Source organism: Mus caroli, unplaced genomic scaffold, assembly GCF_978045245.1.
Source record: "Mus caroli unplaced genomic scaffold, Mus_caroli_1 scaffold_15, whole genome shotgun sequence".
Lineage (NCBI taxonomy): Eukaryota > Metazoa > Chordata > Mammalia > Rodentia > Muridae > Mus > Mus caroli.
This window is the reverse complement of record NW_028227270.1, coordinates 106,884,757-106,902,343: the sequence shown is the minus strand read 5'-3', so window position 1 is coordinate 106,902,343 and position 17,587 is coordinate 106,884,757. Positions and strand designations below refer to the sequence as shown.

The window sequence follows — 17,587 nt, the reverse complement described above, 5'->3', positions numbered from 1 at the left end:
GTGCCTTAGCTGTTTGTCAGGATGCTGATGTTTCATCATTTCTTCCATGTCTGCCATCCACAGTGAAGCTACTTTGTAGTCCTGGCTGCTACATCCTTCCTAATACACTGACCCATTTGCTTGGGCTTTCCCCCATTCTCTTTAAACTTCCAAGACTCAATTCAGCCTTTGCCTCATGTATCATGTCACCCAGTCAGTATCTCTCAATTTGCTCTCTCTCAATTTGGACTCTGTCCTATCACATTAGATTGACAGCCTTACATGTGCTCTCCACAAAACAGCTATCTGCTGACACTTAGGTGTCTCCCTAATCTGTTTTTGTGATTCCAGTTTCTGGCCCAAATTACAAAAAAGTTTGTGAGATAGAAGAATTAATGAACACTGTAATGTACATTTTGGGAAAATGTCCCTGAAAATTCAAGGAAAAAAAAGGATATATGTGAAGCCAAATCACAAATAATATCAATATATTTTAAAACTATATCAAAAGATAGTCTAGTTATTATTTAAGAGAAAGTATCTAAAATGTTTTCAATAAAGATGAGTTTAAAAATGGTTATGAATGGGTAATATTTGTACACTTTACACTCTTGCTTTTTACAAAATTTAAGAACAATAAAAACAGCATGTATTTGTTTCCAAGGAATGTTCATTAACATGATCCTGAAGAAAGCCTTGGGAAGGCTGTTGGGTTTGGTCTTGTTCTGTATTGTAATGCTACATGCAGGCCTTCAAGACCTGGAGTCTGCAGGTAGATCTAAGGGATGCTATGTGACCTTGGCCCCAAGTTATTTTTTAATTGGCAGATAAAGATGCAGATAGCCAATAGCTGGACAGAAGAGACATTAGGTGAGGTTTCAGATTCCTAGGCTTGGGGTTGGAGGAGAACCACGAGGAGAAAAAGAAGGTGGAGGAGGAAGGAGAAGTCACCACGGGTTAGGTGAACCATAAAAACATGGCCTGGAGGGAGTTAAGAGCATCCAAGATGAAAGATAGTAGGTAATAATTTGGGGTTATTGATAGAAAAGTAGATTCTAATAGTGTAAAGGGTAGATATGTGCCCAACTGTAGTGCTGATTAAGGCTTATTGTAAATATAAAGGTTACATATGTCTTTTATCTGGGAACTGAATGATCAAGGCTGGGTAGAAACCCCAGGCAGGGTTAAATAATTTCTACAATAGAAGGCAATAAAGTTTCTTAATCCTTCCTTCTTTATTGAGAGACTCACATGGAAAAGTATGGTCTGAGTTGCACACACACACTCACACACACACAAAACCATTAATGAAAAAAATGGGTCATACATTTGAAAAAGTAAAGGGAAGGACATATGGGAAAATTTGGAGGAAAGAAAGAGAAAGGAGAAAAGGAAATGATGTAACTATAATCTCAAAAGATAAAATAAATATAAAGAATTCTTTCTTTCCCCTGGTTCACTGAGTAAAATTGTAGCCCCTTTATCTTATTAAATGACTACATAAAGCTCTTCTTGGGTTTTCAGGGAGCCAGTCCACCCTGCCTTTGTTTTGGGAGCACTCACATAATTGGCATGCAACACAGTGAAGAACTCAGGATTGGTGATGAACTTGACCGCTGGAGACTGCAGCAGCAAGGTGACCTTCTGTGAGTTGACAGGAGAAAGTGACCCTTCTCTCCTCAGATCTAGAAACATGAAGCAAAGTAATGGAATATGCTGTGAGAAAAGTCCTCCCACATGGAGCATGTCTCTTCCCATAGCAGAGCACAGACTTCCACTCACATGGCAGACACTTGCTTTTTCATAGTGACATGACCATGTCAAGAATTTCAAGTGTTTCTTGTCTAAGATGCTTGATACCAAAAGTGCATCAGAATTTCTTCCAAATTCTCGAACATATGCATATACAGAATGAAGTATTTTATAGCCATACATAGACTTGCCATACAAGTCTGAATTGCCAGAACCCTGTAAAGCTCTGAGCAGGAGCACACCTACAATCCAAGCTTCCTATGCAGAGGTGGGAGGCAGAGACAAGAGAATTCCCAGAAGTTCTGTCTAGCTAGCCTGTTGTACATGCTGGTAAAACCCTATAAAGATCCTATATCAAATGAGGTGGAAGATGAAAACACTTGAGGTTGCCCCTCAATTTTGTAAGCATAAAATAAAATGTATGTACCTTCCATTTCTATCTTATAGCCTAGAGGTAACGACACGTTTTTTTCAAAAAGCAGCATCACAATATAGTGTAACCTAAATTCAAACTCATGATCTTCTAGTCTCTAGTCCCTAGGTGTTGGGAGTAAAACCATGTGGTATCATACCTGATTTATAATTTTTATTTAAATATTTTAAATAATTTTATGCATGAACCTCAGAATTTTCCTTTTATGGCATCATGTTAGCATACTAAATATTCTGGATATGTTTTTGAGTATTTCAAATTTTGAGTTTTTAAGAGTCAGGAATCTTTCACTTGTTTGGTTAGAGCTACCCCAAGATATTTTATATTATTTGTGGCTATTGTGAAGGGAGTTGTTTCCCTAATTTCTTCCTCAGGCTGTTTATCATTTGTATAAAGGAAGGCTACTGATTTATTTGACTTAATTTTATATCTGACCACTTTGCTGAAGTTGTTTGTCAGCTGGAGAAGTTCTCTGGTAGAATTTTTGGGGTCGCTTAAGTATACCATTACATCATGTGCAAATAGTGATACCTTTATTTGATCTTTGCCAATTTGTATCCCCTTGATCTCTTTTTGTTGTTTTATTGTTCTAGCTAGCACTTTGAGTACTATATTAAATTGATATGGGGAGAGTGGGCATCCTTGTCCCTGATTTCAGTGGGATTGCTTCAAGTATCTCTCCATTTAATTTGATATTGGCTCTTGGTTTGCAGTAAATTGCTTTTATTCTGTTTAGGTATGGGACTTGAATCCTGATCCCTCCAATACTTCTAACATGAAGAGGTGATGTATTTTGTCAAAGGCTTTTTTTTTTCTGCATCTAAGGAGATGACCATGAGATTTTTTTCCTTTGAGTTTGTTTATATACTGAACTACATTAATGGATTTTTGTATATTGAACCAACCTTGCATCCCTGGGATGAAGCCTAGTTGGTCATGGTGAATGATGGTTTTGATGTGTTCTTGGATTTGGTTTGCAAGAATTTTATTGAGTATATTTGCATCGATGTTTATAAATGAGATTGGTCTAAAGTACTCTTTTTTGGTTGGGTCCTTGTGTGGTTTAGGTATCAGAGTACTTGTGGTTTCATAGAATGAGGTAGTGATCCTTCTGTTTCTATTTTATGGATTCCTTTGAGAAATACTGGTATCAGATCTTCTTTGAAGGTTTGGTAGAATTCTGCACTAAATCCATCTGGCCTTGTGCTTTTTTTGGTTGGGAGACTTGCAATGACTGCTGCTATTTCCTTAAGGGATATGGACCTGTTTACCTGCTCTTGATTTAACTTTGGTGTGTGGTATCTGTCTATAAAACCATTCATTTCATCTAGATTTTACAGTTTTGCTGAGTATAGGCTTTTGTAGTAGGATCTGATGATTTTTTGAATTTCCTCCGTTTCTGTTGTTATGTCATCCTTTTTGTTTCTGATCTTGTTAATTTAGATACTGTCTCTGGGCCCTTTAGTTAGTTTGGCTAGGGGTTTATCTATGTATTTTTCTCTTTGTTTCTATTTGGCTGATTTTGGCCCTGAGTTTGACAATTTCCTGCTGTCTACTCCTCTTGGGTATATTTTCTTCTTTTTGCTCTAGAGCCCTCAGGTGTGCTGTTAAGTTGCTAGTGTAAGATCTCTCCAGTTTCTTTACCAGGGTACTACGAATTTTCCTCTTAGCACTGCTTTCATTGTATCCCATAAGTTTGGGTATGTTGTACCTTCATTTTCATTAAATTTCAGGAAGTCTTTAATTTCTTTCTTTATTTCTTCCCTGACAAAGTTATCATTGAGTAGAGAGTTTCAGTTTCCCCATGTATATATGGTCTTTCTGTTGTTTTTGCTATACTGAAGGCCAGCCTTAGGCCATGGTGATCTGATAGGATTACTTCAATTTTCTTGTATCTGTTGAGGGTTGTTTTGTGACCAATTATATGGTTGATTTTGGAGAAGATACCATGAGGTGCTGAGAAGAAGGTGTCTTCTTCTGTTTTAGGGTGAAATGTTCTGTAGATATCTGTTAAGTCCATATGGTTCATAACCTCTATTAGTCTCATTGTGTCACAGCTTAGTTTCTGTTTCAATGACCTGTCCATTGGTAAAAATGAGGTGTTGAAGTCTTCCACTATTATTGTGTGGGATTCAATGCGTGTTTTAAGCCTAAGTAAAGTTTCTTTAATACATGTGGCTGCCCTTGCATTTGGGGCATAGATGTTTAGGATTGAGACTTTCTTTGGTGGATTTTCCCTTTGATGAATATGAAGTGTCCTTTCTCATCACACTTGATAACTTTTAGTTGAGATCTACTATATTGGATATTAGGATGGCAACTCCAGCTGGTTTCTCTAGACCATTTGCCTGGAAGACCTCTTTTCACCTTTTTACTCTGAGTTAGTGTCTGTCTTTTTTATTGAAGTGTGTTTCTTTTATGCAGCAAAATGCTGGATCTTGTTTGTGTATTCTCTCTCTCAGCTTATGTCTTTTTATAGGTGATTTGAGTCCATTAATATTGAGAGATATTAAACATTGATGACTGTTGGTTCCTGTTATATTTGTTTTTGTAGGTGGCTTTATGCGCTTTCGGTTCTCTCCAGCAATGGAGAATGTGGAGAAAGAGGAACACTCTTCCATTTTTGGTGGAATTGCAAACTGGTAGAACCACTCTGGAAATCAATTTGGACGTTCCTCAGAAAAGTGAAAATAGATCTACCTGAAGACCCAGCTGTACCACTCTTGGAAATATACCAAAAGATGCCCCACCTTGCCACAGGGGCATGTGTTCCACTATGTTCATAGTGGCCTTATTTGTGATAGCCAGAAGCTGGAAACAACCCGGATGTCCTAGGACAGAACAATGGATACAGAAAATGTGGTTCATTTATACAATGGAATACTAGTTAGCTATTAAGAATGAGGACATCCTGAGTTTTGCAGGCAAATGTATGGAACCATAAATGTCATCCTGAATGAGGAAACTCAGACCCAAAAAGACATGCATGGTATGTACTCTATAAGTGGATATTAGTTAAAAAAAATACAGAATACCCAAGATACAGTCCACAGAACTCAAAAAGGTTAACAAGCTTAAGTGCCCAAGTGAGGACTCCTTGTAGGGAGAACAAAACAATCACAAGGGGGAGGTAGGGAGGGGCCTGGGAGGGAAAAGGAATAGGTGAAGGGTGGGAGAGGGGAACATGATCTGGTATTGGGTGGGGGAAAATGACTGAAGCCCTGAGGGCCAGCTGAAGGATTGGAAACAGGCAACCTTGGGAGGTAGGAGGTTGGGAGGACCCTCTAAAATGCACCAGAGACCTGGGAGGTGAGAGACTCTCAGGACTCAAAGATAGGGACCCTAGATGAAATGCCCTACAGTGGGAACTTGCAAAGCCGAACTCCAGAAGAAAGACAGAGCATTGAGTTAGGAATGGGGTTGCTATCCCACAGTCAAAACTCTGACCCACAATTGTTCCTGTCTGAAAGAACTGCAGGGATAGAAATGGAGAAGAGCCTGAGGAAAAGAAGGTGCAGCGACAGGCCCAAAATGGGATCCAGCTCAAGGGGAGGCCCCAAGGTCTGACACTATTACTGAGGCTATGGAGTGCTCACAAAAGGGATCTATCATGACTGCCCTCTGAAAGACCCAATAAACAGCTGAAAGAGTCAGATGCAGATATTTCCAATCAACCAATGGACAGAAGTTGGCTGACTCTTGTGGTTGAACTAGGAAAAAGCTGAAAGAAGCTAAGGAGGAGGGAGGCCAGCAGTCTCAATTAACCTGGACCCTTAAGATCTCTCAGATACTGGGTCACCAACCAGGCAGCGTATGCCAGCTTATATGAAGCTCTCAACACATATACAGCAGAGGATTTCGGGTCTGGACTCAGTGGGAGAAGATGCACCTAACCCTAAAGAAACTGGAGGCTCCAGGGAGTTTAGAGCCTTAGAATGGGAGTGGAGGGGGGGGGTTGGGTGAGGACATCCTTGCGGAGACAGGGGTTGGGGAGGATGTATGGGAGGGTGGACTGGGAGGTGAATAAAACCTGGAGTGTAAAAAACAAACAAACAAACAAATAAATAAAATTAAAAAGTCAGGAATCATTATTTCCTAATAACGTTCTTATATAATTTCAACTATGTTCAAGTCTTCTCAAGTCTCTTCCCGTTGTTTTTCTTTCTTGTTTTATTACAAATGTTACCTGTAATTAAGACAGTTTACAGAAGCTTCCCCTCCTATAAACACTTCTCTGCTGTTGGACTTTCAAGCTCCTCTCTGGCTGATTGAGCTTCGATTTGTGCTTTGTTTTATCTGGTCCCACAAGGTAGGAGCAACATGTGAATTCTGAAATAGGGTCCGTAGCACTTGTGTTGCTGTCTCTTTTCTGTCCCCATGTCCATTAAGGAAAATAGCCAGAAGGAAAAGCTTCCAAACCAAGGCCATCTCAGAGCAACCTCCACACAGCTAATACACAGGTGACACAGGTGACTACATGTGACTAGGAGTCCAACAGCATCCTAAGCAACATCCTAAGCAACCTGCCAGCCTTAGTCAGCTTACATTGCTCACTGGCAGATCTGAAGGGTCAATTCAGTTGTGAGTTCGATCTACTACAACCAAGGGTTTTATTATGTAGTAAATTACATGTGATTCAATACTAAATCCAGAAATAATCCTATGCACATTTTCTCATCCTCTTTCTATTTACTTGATTGTTGTACCATATGTCTTTCAGAAGACTGAACAAAGAAATTAGTAACAACAACAACAACAACAACAACAACAACAACAACAACATCTAACCAGGGTTGTTAGTACATCTGATAGAAAAAGCAGAATGGGCACAATTAAAATTACTGATTAAAATGTGTGTATGCATTTAAGAAGAAAGGAGCCAGTAAGTAGTGGGTTGGCCAATTGAAAGATATCTTCAAGTTATAGCATGGCCACTATATATTTAAATTTACTGCAGCTGTCATTGTCTACACAAGACTTACTAAATATTGGGCCCATCCATAGGTCATCATGGGTCGGGGAGGATCCCACTGGGGAAAGGGGGTTTCACATAATTTTCTTTACTTATGTATCCACTGATAACTTGTTCTTGCTCTAGGAAGCATCCTTCCCCATACCACTAGCCATGAAACTCAGTGGACCACACATACAGATTATATGGAAATAAGATGGGAGCCTAGTGTAAAGAAATGTTCTAGAGAGAGACAGAGAGAGACATAGACAGAGACATAGAGAGAGAGACACACACACACACACACAAGAGAGAGAGAGCAGAGCAGGAAATTTAAATGGTTAAAATTCATTGTGTACATGTGTAAAATAAATCAAATAAGGATGTCTGATATCTATGTTGCCAAAAAATCGCTGACACCTGATAGAATAAGAATTTAAATATTTGCTTGCCTAGACTGAAACTGGGCCTTTTTTTGGCAAATGTGTTACCAACCCAATTCAAATGGAAGTGGGTTACTGGGATTTCACTGTGGTACTTGAATATGTTGTTATGGGTACAGAAAGTAGAAGCCAACCTCATGCTTTTAAAACATCATTATTGGCATCTTAATTTGATTAGATTTAAATAATTAAGATCTCAGGAAAATAAGGCTTGACACATGGTAAAAATAATATGCTCTTGGGCTTTGTGAACAAGAAACTCACCAGAAACCTCTTTGTGTCCAGGTCCCTCTTTAGTTAAACTGAATTTTATCTGAAATGCCCAAGACTCACTTGAAATGGATTGTGAACATTTGCCATGTTTTATTTATAAGTGACAAATCCTTAAAACACCAACAGATAAACATTGCTTAACCACACAGGAGTCTATGTCTTCTGAGATTCCTGCTGGGAGGCTTTGCTATCTCCTTAACTCAGGCTTCTGAATCCTTCAACTTGTTCTCCCATATTTTGCTTCTCTCTTATCTATGAGATATGTGGCTATCCCATGAGGCAGGGTAGGGATTGGCACACTTCTGTCACAGACATTAAATGCCACCTCTAGTGCTCTAATACCTAAGCTTGATTGGGATGATTCTGCTTCTGAGTCACTCCCACCACCTCCTCCTCCTCCTCCTCCGTCTGGTATTTGCTCAGAGTTTTGATTGCCAGAATCTTCTTCAGCTCTCTCTGTTGCCATGGTTCTCTGGATGTTTTGATACCTGTACATGGAAAGACCATAACCAATTTGTGTTTGGTAATGCTGTGAATAAAGCAGTTGGAAAAAAATTGTAAAACACTGTGTTGGAATCAGAAGTGTCTACAATTCCAAGAAGGCTTCCAGAACAATTAATAAGACAACTCTAAGATAACTAAGTCCACAGAGAGGAGAGAGGAGTATACCCTCCATGGTGATGGGTGTACAGTGGAGATGAGACAAGGACTAAGTCTACTGTGATCTATGCGGCAATTTTTCTTTAAAACTTTTATGGAAACTATCCTTGGAATGTTAACTATTTTGAGTTAGGTATCTTTGGAAACATCTCATGATGGACATGAACTAGTCTTCCAAAAATTCTCACATGGAGATCCTCACATCCTTGGTAAATGTCTTGGGAGATGGGGCCAAAAATAAAGAATTTCTGATTTTTGGCTTGTACCAGTAAGACAGTTTGAAGAACCCTATCTTTAAATGCCATTCAAGCTTAATGTGCTCTCTGTCACTAACTTCCAAACCCAGCCTTCAAAATACTGGGAACAGCTTGCTTAACATAATTAATTTTGTTCAGTTTCCTTATAATGAACTGGAAAACAGAAGAGGGATGTCTTTCCATCCTTACCAGGCTTATAGGATCTCATTCTGAACCAATCACCAACCTTCTGTTAAGCTGCTCCATCTGGTGGACAGACCCGGATCTGATCATTCCATCTGGGGTAGGGGCCATCGATGGTCGCTGCCAGGTGGTTGTGCGATTTATATGGTCCACATAAAAGACCCGTCCATGGCTGTCAATTCGAGCTTCCCAGTCTAATGTTTAATAATAGGACAAGAAAAGTCAAGAATGGACTACTGACCTATGTGTACAAATTCTACTTCCAGGTCGTCTGGAGATAGCACTCACCAGTGACTCATTATGAAGGCCCTCCCATCCCTCTCGCCCTTGCCTTCTAGCACTTACCATGACTGCTGGACAAGAGTGGGAATTAGCTTTCTAGAAAGGAGCTAATACATTCAGACTCTCTACTTTGCCATGATAATTGTGGTTCCTTGACTAGGCTGTATGCTTAAATTTATTAGTGTCTAAAGGAAAGTTGCTTACTGCCTTAAAGATATTGCTGGTTATTCAAGAAATGGGTGCAGAAAATTGAGCAAACCCTGCAGTAAGTGTTAGTGTTGTGAATCAGCTCTTCATTCAGGCTAATAGAATGTGGCTAGGGGCAGTCACAACAGCTCTCGTGTTTAACCCCCTTCTAACTTAGCTCTGAAGCAGCGCACCTGCAACTTTGAAAAGTATCTTGCTAATGATTTATTTTTCTTTTACGTGCATTGGTGTGTGGGTGTCAGATCCCTTGGAACTGGAGTTGCAGACAGTTGTGGGTTGCCATGTGGGTGCTGGGAATTGAACCCCAGTCTTTTGGAAGAACAGACAGTGCTCTTAACCCACTGAATCATCTCTCCAGCCCCAAAAGGTTCTTTCAAAACTGAGCAGGCTCAAGCAATTGTATTTCCTTTTAAGAGGGTGGATGGAAGAATTGATAACTACAGTTTCAAAATAGCCATGTAATAAAATGTGAAGTCACAATAATCAAACAATTCAACAAACATCAAGCTGGAGGGAGGAGAGGAAGGGAGAAAGTGATGAAATTATATTTTAATTAGAACTATATTTTGAAATGTGTAAAAGATAAAAAGATAAAATCTTTTAAATTATCTTTTTAAATTTTGAGATTATAATTACATATTTCCCTCATTCCTTTCTTCTCTCAAACTCTCCCATACACCTCATCTTGGTCTTTTAAAAAAATTTTGGCCTCTTTTATCATTAGTTGTTGTTACATACATATATGCATATGTATGTATATATATATATATATATATATATGTATGATAGATATATAACATTGTTGCTAAGTAGCCATCACATAGAGCATAGGGACTCAAGGCAGAGGTATAGATGATTAGGGGATGTACATGTAAGTTGAAGTGAGTTGGAATCCATGAATAACCCCTTGAAACTGAGAGTTAAGTGTGATTTATGTTTATCTGAGCTAGGTAAATAAGAGAAATGCTACATAGGAATGAACAAAACTTCTGTGCTCTACAGATAAAAACGTGGTAGAAATAACACCAATATGGTCTTGTGCTGAAAATGTTAAAGATATACTAAACTTAATTTCAAAAGGAGGAAAACCATTTGGCTTAAGTGAGAGAAGACAATCTTGGGACTGGTTCAGATGTGATCTTGAAAACTCACGAGTTAGGTAATGATATAGTGACTCTCAAGTTTTAAATGGAAGATAAATTTGGTGTCCTTATGCTTTTGTATGTATATGACATATCTGTTTGAAAATATAATGTCAAATGTCTAATCTAGAAAGTTGTCAATGACCAATGAAAGTCCAAATAACAGAAAATCTAAAATTTAATGTATATGAGAGACGGAAGGAAAAATGTAGTTGAACTACAGAAGTATATTCTAAGAAGACTTCCCTAAAGTAGGTTATTAGATAATTCAGATATCAACGATTAGAAAAATAACCAATTTAATGATGATCTTATTGTATACACTTGTAATTTCATGATATCACAATTAATCATATTCTAAATGTTTGAAATTTCTGTTGATTTTTAATCTCATTAAAATCATTAATCAATTAAACAAATTATTAAACATATTTTCTTGAACTGTCATTCAACAAAGAGTAAGGATTAACTTTTAAATAACACTGTGTTATTCAATTCAAGTGAGAAAAGTTACACTTACACTTGCTATAAACTAGGAGTTACAGGAAGTTCTAGGGACACAGATCCTGACTCTAAGGGAAAACAAGAATTTGGCCATTGACTTCTCCATTGGCCTTGCAAATTATCTAAGGGGTTAGGGGGACTGGAGAATGGAACATTGGTAACACATTCTTAGCAAGTTTCAAATCTCTGAACCACTTCTGGAAAGTATGTTCATTCAGACCCTAAGCTCTTTCATTAACACATTAAGTATCTGAAACTCAGTGTTAATTTTATATTTTTATAAATATTCATTAAATAATTAGCTGAATTTGAGTATCTTTTCTGGGTTGTTTTGTAAAGAATTCATTTTCACATATCCTATAAACAAAGAAAAAACATCTGGATGGATCTTCAGGGTTCAGCATCATAAGAAGGATTAACCCCCGTGATGCCAGGACTTTACTTAGACCCCTGAAAACAGTATCTATTCTACACTGTGGCAGCTTATAGTAGTGTGTAGGTCAGGTTGAGTTGTTTAGGATAAAATGAATTATTGAATACCAAATTATGTTTTAACAAGAACTGAAACGTGCATTGTCTTTATTTTTGGATTGTGTATTTAAGTATTTTAATCAATGGTATATCCTATTTGAACTTTACAAACATTTGTCTAATTGCCTTCATCCCATCACTAGCTTATAATATCTCTAGTATAATATAATTTGGTCAAGCTTTAGGCTATTCCTAACCAAACCTACTCTATAAAAAGTTTTTTTTTTTTTTTAAATCAGTCCAGGCTGAAACTGAGTCATTATTGATTCTTATTTTCCTCCCATGTCCATACTCAATATGTAATCAAATTTGTCTTCCAAATATATGTTCAGATATTACCATTGCTTAACAATCCCCTGATGCCACCCTGATCCATATCACCAATGGTTTCATCTTGGCCACTGCAATCACCTTCTGCTGTATTTCATAGACTTCTATTTTTTCTCTGCAGTTTATTCCCTGTACAGCAACAAGGGGCAAACTTTCAAAACACATGTCAGAAATACCACTTCCTGCTCAAAACGCTGTGGTGTGTCCTCATTCAGAATAAAAGGCAAACCTCTCTGGCAGTTTTCAACCTGTCAGTCTCAACAAACTTTTATCTCCCAAATATTTACACTATGATTCCTAACAGTAGCAAAATAACCAAGTAGCAACAAAAATAATTTCATGGTTGAGGGTCACCACGATATGAGGCCCTGTTTTAAAGGGTCACAGCTTTAGGATGTTTGAGAACAATTGCAGCAGTCTAGAGAGCCCCAGGTGAGTGGTCTGTGCTGTTTTCCCTTGAGTATCATTATCACTGGCCTTGGATGCTTTGGCTTCACTCTTCATGCTCATCATCATGAGATGAGTATGGCTGCGGCTACGGGCTGCTATCGTTGCTTGTAAAGCTTTCTCTCAGCATTTATATATGTAACTCCCCTGTCTCATTCATTATTGTCCTCTTAGGGAAGCTTGCTTAGAATTCAGTTCTAAAACTGCAAACCAGTATCTACTACGCATGAGAAGCCTCCTTTATCTACTTTTGTTTTCTCATTGCGTTTATCATCAGATTCCTGATCTCCATTTTATTGTTTGTTATACACTTCCCAGACTAGCATATAGATGCTCCACGAGGGCTGCAGTCACTATTCATTTTGGTTAGCTAAAACAGCACCAACAACAGAGTATTCAGTAAAAACTTGATGATGAATGTCTATCAGCAATGAAGTCACTCATGTCCTATTTGAGATCTCCTAGCAAAATCCTGTTGTCAGAATTAATTAGCAAATTTCTAATATTTTCTTTGCTATATGGATAGAAAATTAAAACCTATTTTGAGTCTTTTTTAATTGTTGAGAGTGGTTTTGTTTGGTGGTTATTTTGAAGTGGTTTTACATTAACTTATTTACAATGCCTCCATTTATAACTGCCTAATGTAAACTCTTGCAAAAGTGTAAGTTTTGGGAACACATTTGCATTTATAACAATCTATCCAAAATTAAAGATTATCTATGTGTGGAAAAATCTTGAATTCAAACAGAGAGGTTCCAGAATTCATAAGTTTTCATTGTGTTAAATGAGTTTGCAACACTCAGCTTCATTTTCTTCTCCTGAATATTTGAGATAGAGTGATGCAGGTTAAGGCTGAATGCATCGCACAGGCAGGGCTGTCTTAGTTCAAACTTAGCATTTAGCAGAAGAGGACATTAAAGCTTTATTCCTACAAATAATGAAACAATATTTTAGAGATTAAATGAATTTCCTAAGTTCAAATGACTAAGGAATCTTTACTTATGTAGGACAGTTATTAGGGTAAAGTGGTACTGAATTCTAACCTACAAATGATAGTTTTCCTGGAAACGCCAATGAACTCTAGCAGGCATTTGGAATTTTTAATCCTTTGATGAAAGTTATAGTTAAGAAAGCATAATTTCTTAAAACACTGTGGGTTAAAGTTGTTTTATTCTATGGAGACACTTGTGAATAATGGATTCACTGGAGAAAAATAGAGTTCTATTTCCAACTGAAAAATTTAAAATGGGAAATTTAGGACTGAAAGACCACAAAGACTAGTGATGTCTTGTAAAGAAATGATATCTATTTTTTGCTTCTCCCTCAGAAAGTTAGGTATATTAACATTTGTTTATCACTTCAATACCATATAATGAAACAGCTTGTTAAAAAAAGAAGTTTTATAGTAGGTATATATTGGTGTTTAGTAACACTGCCAATTTATGGAATTTGGAAAGAATTTTGGATGTTTGCATATGAATTCACACTGACCTGTTCAGACTGGATGGGAAGAATTAAGCCATAGATTTGAAACTAAAGCTTACTTGGTGGAAGAGGCTCATCGATTGTTGGGTAGTGATGATGTTCAGGCCTCAAGGAAGGAAGTTGGCTTATTGGCTGGGAATTATGGAGTATAGGACATTCACCTATGAACAAGATAGTCAAGACATTCATATGCATTGCTATGGCACTGTTATAAAAAAAAAACATGACTGTAAAACAAAGATCACCATAAGAAACAACAAATAAAATGGGAAATCTAGTTTTTGTGTCAGTTTACTATAACCATGTCATTTTTGACACAAATTATTAAGGAAAAGGAAGAGTAGGAAGAAGAAAAGCAGGAGAAAAGAAGAGGAGGAGAAAGAAGAAGGAAGAGAAAGAGGAAAATGGAGAGGAAAAAAGAGGAGGAAAGGAAAAATCCGAATATGTTTGACTCTTGATCTATGCCACATACACTAATCAATACATGTGGTCAGAGTCTGATTCTGTAGCTACTTGAATTGTCTTTGTTAGAAGGTGGCATCATGAGGAACACTAGGGAAAAACTTAACGAGCCTTATTTTATTCCAGTGAAGGAGACAGGCTTGTTTGAAGGAGTGAAGAGTATTTATCACAAAAGCTTTGTTGGATTATGGAAAATACACCTGATCATATGGATATGAGGGCGTCATAATTAAAACAACAGAAGACTATCAAAAGACTGTTATTTTCAGAGTTAAAGGGGACTGAAACTCTCAGACAGTGCATTTCCAAGATGGATCAAGGAACTGGTGGTCCAAGAATGTAAATTCCTCTAAAGGGACATTATTCGGTAAGATGGGGAGCCAAACATCTCATGGAAATCATGGTTTGTCCAGATTATATGGAGGAGGAGTCAGAAAAGCCAAACAGTGCACTGGAAAGAGGAATAGATAATAGACAAAGGCTGTAGATAAAAGGCAGGAAGACTGATACAAGAAAATTTGAAACAGAGAAGTGGGATAGACAAAAGTAAACCAGACAGATACAGAGAAACTATAGAAATCAATGTATCTATAGATTTCGTGACTTATTAGTACTCACATTGCTTCTACTGATGTTAGTACAGACTAACTAAACAAAATTCAGGAACAGCATTTCTGTTTCATAATGTACTGAGGTGTGCAGATTGACCACATAAACTCTAGTAAATAATTCTCTCAATCTCTGGGGACCCTGAAGGGCTCAGAACACAGACAGCCCCCATCCAACTCTGTACTGCTTTCCTGCTGCCTCAGACCATGCTCACACCCAGGACCAAGTCAGAGGACAAAAGATATCATTTCCTTTTCCTTCCAGGATTATTGTATGTATTCTATTAACCTTTTGGTCAAAATGGAGAGAAAGTAAAAAGTAATGGTCAAGATCTTTGAAGGATCAAATAGTGAACATTCTACAGAACATCCATGCCTGGATATGATTTATTTTCCCACTATAATTCTATAGACACAGCAGAAAATAAAATTAGTAGAAAATATTAGGTGGGCTTAGTTTAGTAGTTTAATTCCAAGAGATGACTGGCAAGTAAAAATAAAGATGTGCTCAGAACAGAAGGTCCTTCTTATTATTAAATATACATTTTTTTTTTCCTGAAGAGTCCCACCATTACTAAAATGCTTAGGTTCTTTGAAGGTACCAGTAGAAACCAAGGAAGCATAAACTCATTGTTGACAAGCTGCTGTTTCAAACACAGGTTTTGTGGGTAAGTGGCTATGTCACTCACATTTATTTTCATAAATGCTTAGGGTTAAAACATTCAAAAAGGAAACAGGGGCATAGCTGTTGCCTTGCCAGCTGCTGTACTTTATAGTTTATTTCTTATAATAAAAAAACAACCTTACCTCATTTAGTTAAACCTCATGTAATTTAACTCAACCAAACATGTTAATTGTTCCTCCAAGTCTGTAGGAATATAATACTGTTGCTTGGTGGAAGCATACCCCACCTACACGTGAGCCCTAAGAAACTTTGGGGATGTGACAGATGCTCGGTGGCAGCTGAATGGATAAAACATGGAGGCAGTACTATTCTAGGGCCCAGTTCCACATCGTCACCTTTGCATCAAATTAAGTGTTCAGAATATTCAAGAAGGGATAATATTTCTCAACTAAAAATAAGAGAGAGTCTTTAAATTTATTTTGATTATAACTGACCTGGCCAAATTGTAGCAAAGACAAGCATGAAAGAGAGGTCTGTGGCCGCAAACACTATTGACTGGTTAGAATCTCAGCGATGCGGGAAGGATGGGATGTTGCAGGTCTAAAGCCGAATTACAGTTCATGTTGGCGTATTTATTATTTACCTAGTAAACAGCCATTCTTTACCCCCACTCTGTGTTAGACTTAACATCCTGCCACTAGTAGATAAAGCTGGCCCAGCGTCCAGATGGATGAAAGAACAAAACACTTTTAGAATGAATAAACTTGACAACACTCTAGTTTTTCACAAACTAAGGGGCTAAGAGCATCATCATGTGGCATCTAAGGCTTATAGCTGAGGTTTCTCCACTGGGTTGTAGCTACCTACTCATCGTGTCCACCAACATTTTTTTTAAAACTTAAAAAAATAAATCTTTTAAAAACATCATTATTTATTTATGACTATTTTTATACTGTTTCTATAGAAACTTCAGGAAAATGCTTTGGAACCTAGAATTTAAGGTAACCTAAAACTGTGTTCCCAGGGTTCCTAGGTCATCTTTGGCTCCAGAATAGACCAATTCTTATTCCTTTTTAATTGAAAGCTATATATTTGTGTCAACATAAACTACCAAGATACTATTTGAAGCAAAGTGGTTAGCATTTAATTGTGTGAAAATTTCCCTGGCTAACATGGTGAGGCTAGAATCAAGGAGTGGTTTCTTTCACGTAACTTAAACAGTTAGCTTTCTTGCTCATCTCATTAGGAGAAAGGCAGAGTGCATCGCTGTTTAATCTCATTTAACTCTTCCATTTATTCCTCGAGGTCAGTGCTACAATTATACCCACTTGGCTCACAAAGATGCGGAGATGCAGCACAGGTAGGTCTTTTGTGAGGAAGCAGCACGGTGGACTTACTCCCAGGGCTTAACTCATGACCACATGACTGCTTCTTTCATTTGTCTGCAAGTTTGTTTCTTGATAACTGCTTTAAACTGAGATTTAAGTAAAGGGTGTATAGAAGGAAAAGAAACAAAATGTTCACAAGAAATACTAGTTTAATAGTTTAATTTGGATTTATATGGAACGAGTCATTGATTTTAAAACTGAAGATGGCTGCCTTTGGATTAGAATCTTATTTGAAATATGAGAAGAGAATTTATGCACGTATATTGTAACTGAGCTGGTAGAAATGAAGATTCTCCAGAGAGATGCTTGTGTCTCTCAATCCAACTAATAGACTATTGAAACAATGGACTGAAGAAATTTGAATTTTCCAAGGAATCTCATGTTCTCCCAACTAGTTAGACAATCCTTCATGGAAAGCCAGCAGGCATGATGATGAGGGGATGATGGTGGGTAGGTGGGAGACCTGGACCATGGTGACGGGCAGAACTAACCCTTAGCCTGAACTACTCAGGCTTTATGTCAATCCCCCAAACATGACCCCAGTGTGTGCCACTGAACCTTCTAGTTCTCTGCTGCAATGTGACAACCTCCTGTTTCTGCTTTTTGTGACCTGTGGTGTGATAAGTTAGTGGAGCCTTGCTTGTG

At 37.7% G+C, this 17,587-nt stretch overlaps 1 protein-coding gene across 8 annotated transcripts in view; it reads right to left on the bottom strand.

Annotated features, from left to right (window-relative positions):
• The window catches only part of Hecw1 (HECT, C2 and WW domain containing E3 ubiquitin protein ligase 1), a 287,293-nt gene that overhangs the window by 71,354 nt on the left and 198,352 nt on the right, over window positions 1-17,587 (bottom strand). For 6 of the 8 annotated variants that reach the window (XM_021180044.2, XM_029468498.2, XM_029468501.2 and 3 more), the window contains 4 exons: window positions 13,919-14,020; window positions 8,975-9,125; window positions 8,174-8,319; window positions 1,543-1,664 (listed from right to left, as the gene is read on the bottom strand). In XM_021180044.2, coding sequence (XP_021035703.1) covers window positions 1,543-1,664; window positions 8,174-8,319; window positions 8,975-9,125; window positions 13,919-14,020 — 521 coding nt within the window. The remainder of the gene's footprint in view (window positions 1-1,542; window positions 1,665-8,173; window positions 8,320-8,974; window positions 9,126-13,918; window positions 14,021-17,587) is intronic. The other 2 variants (XM_029468503.2, XM_029468504.2) reach the window with 1 other exon arrangement.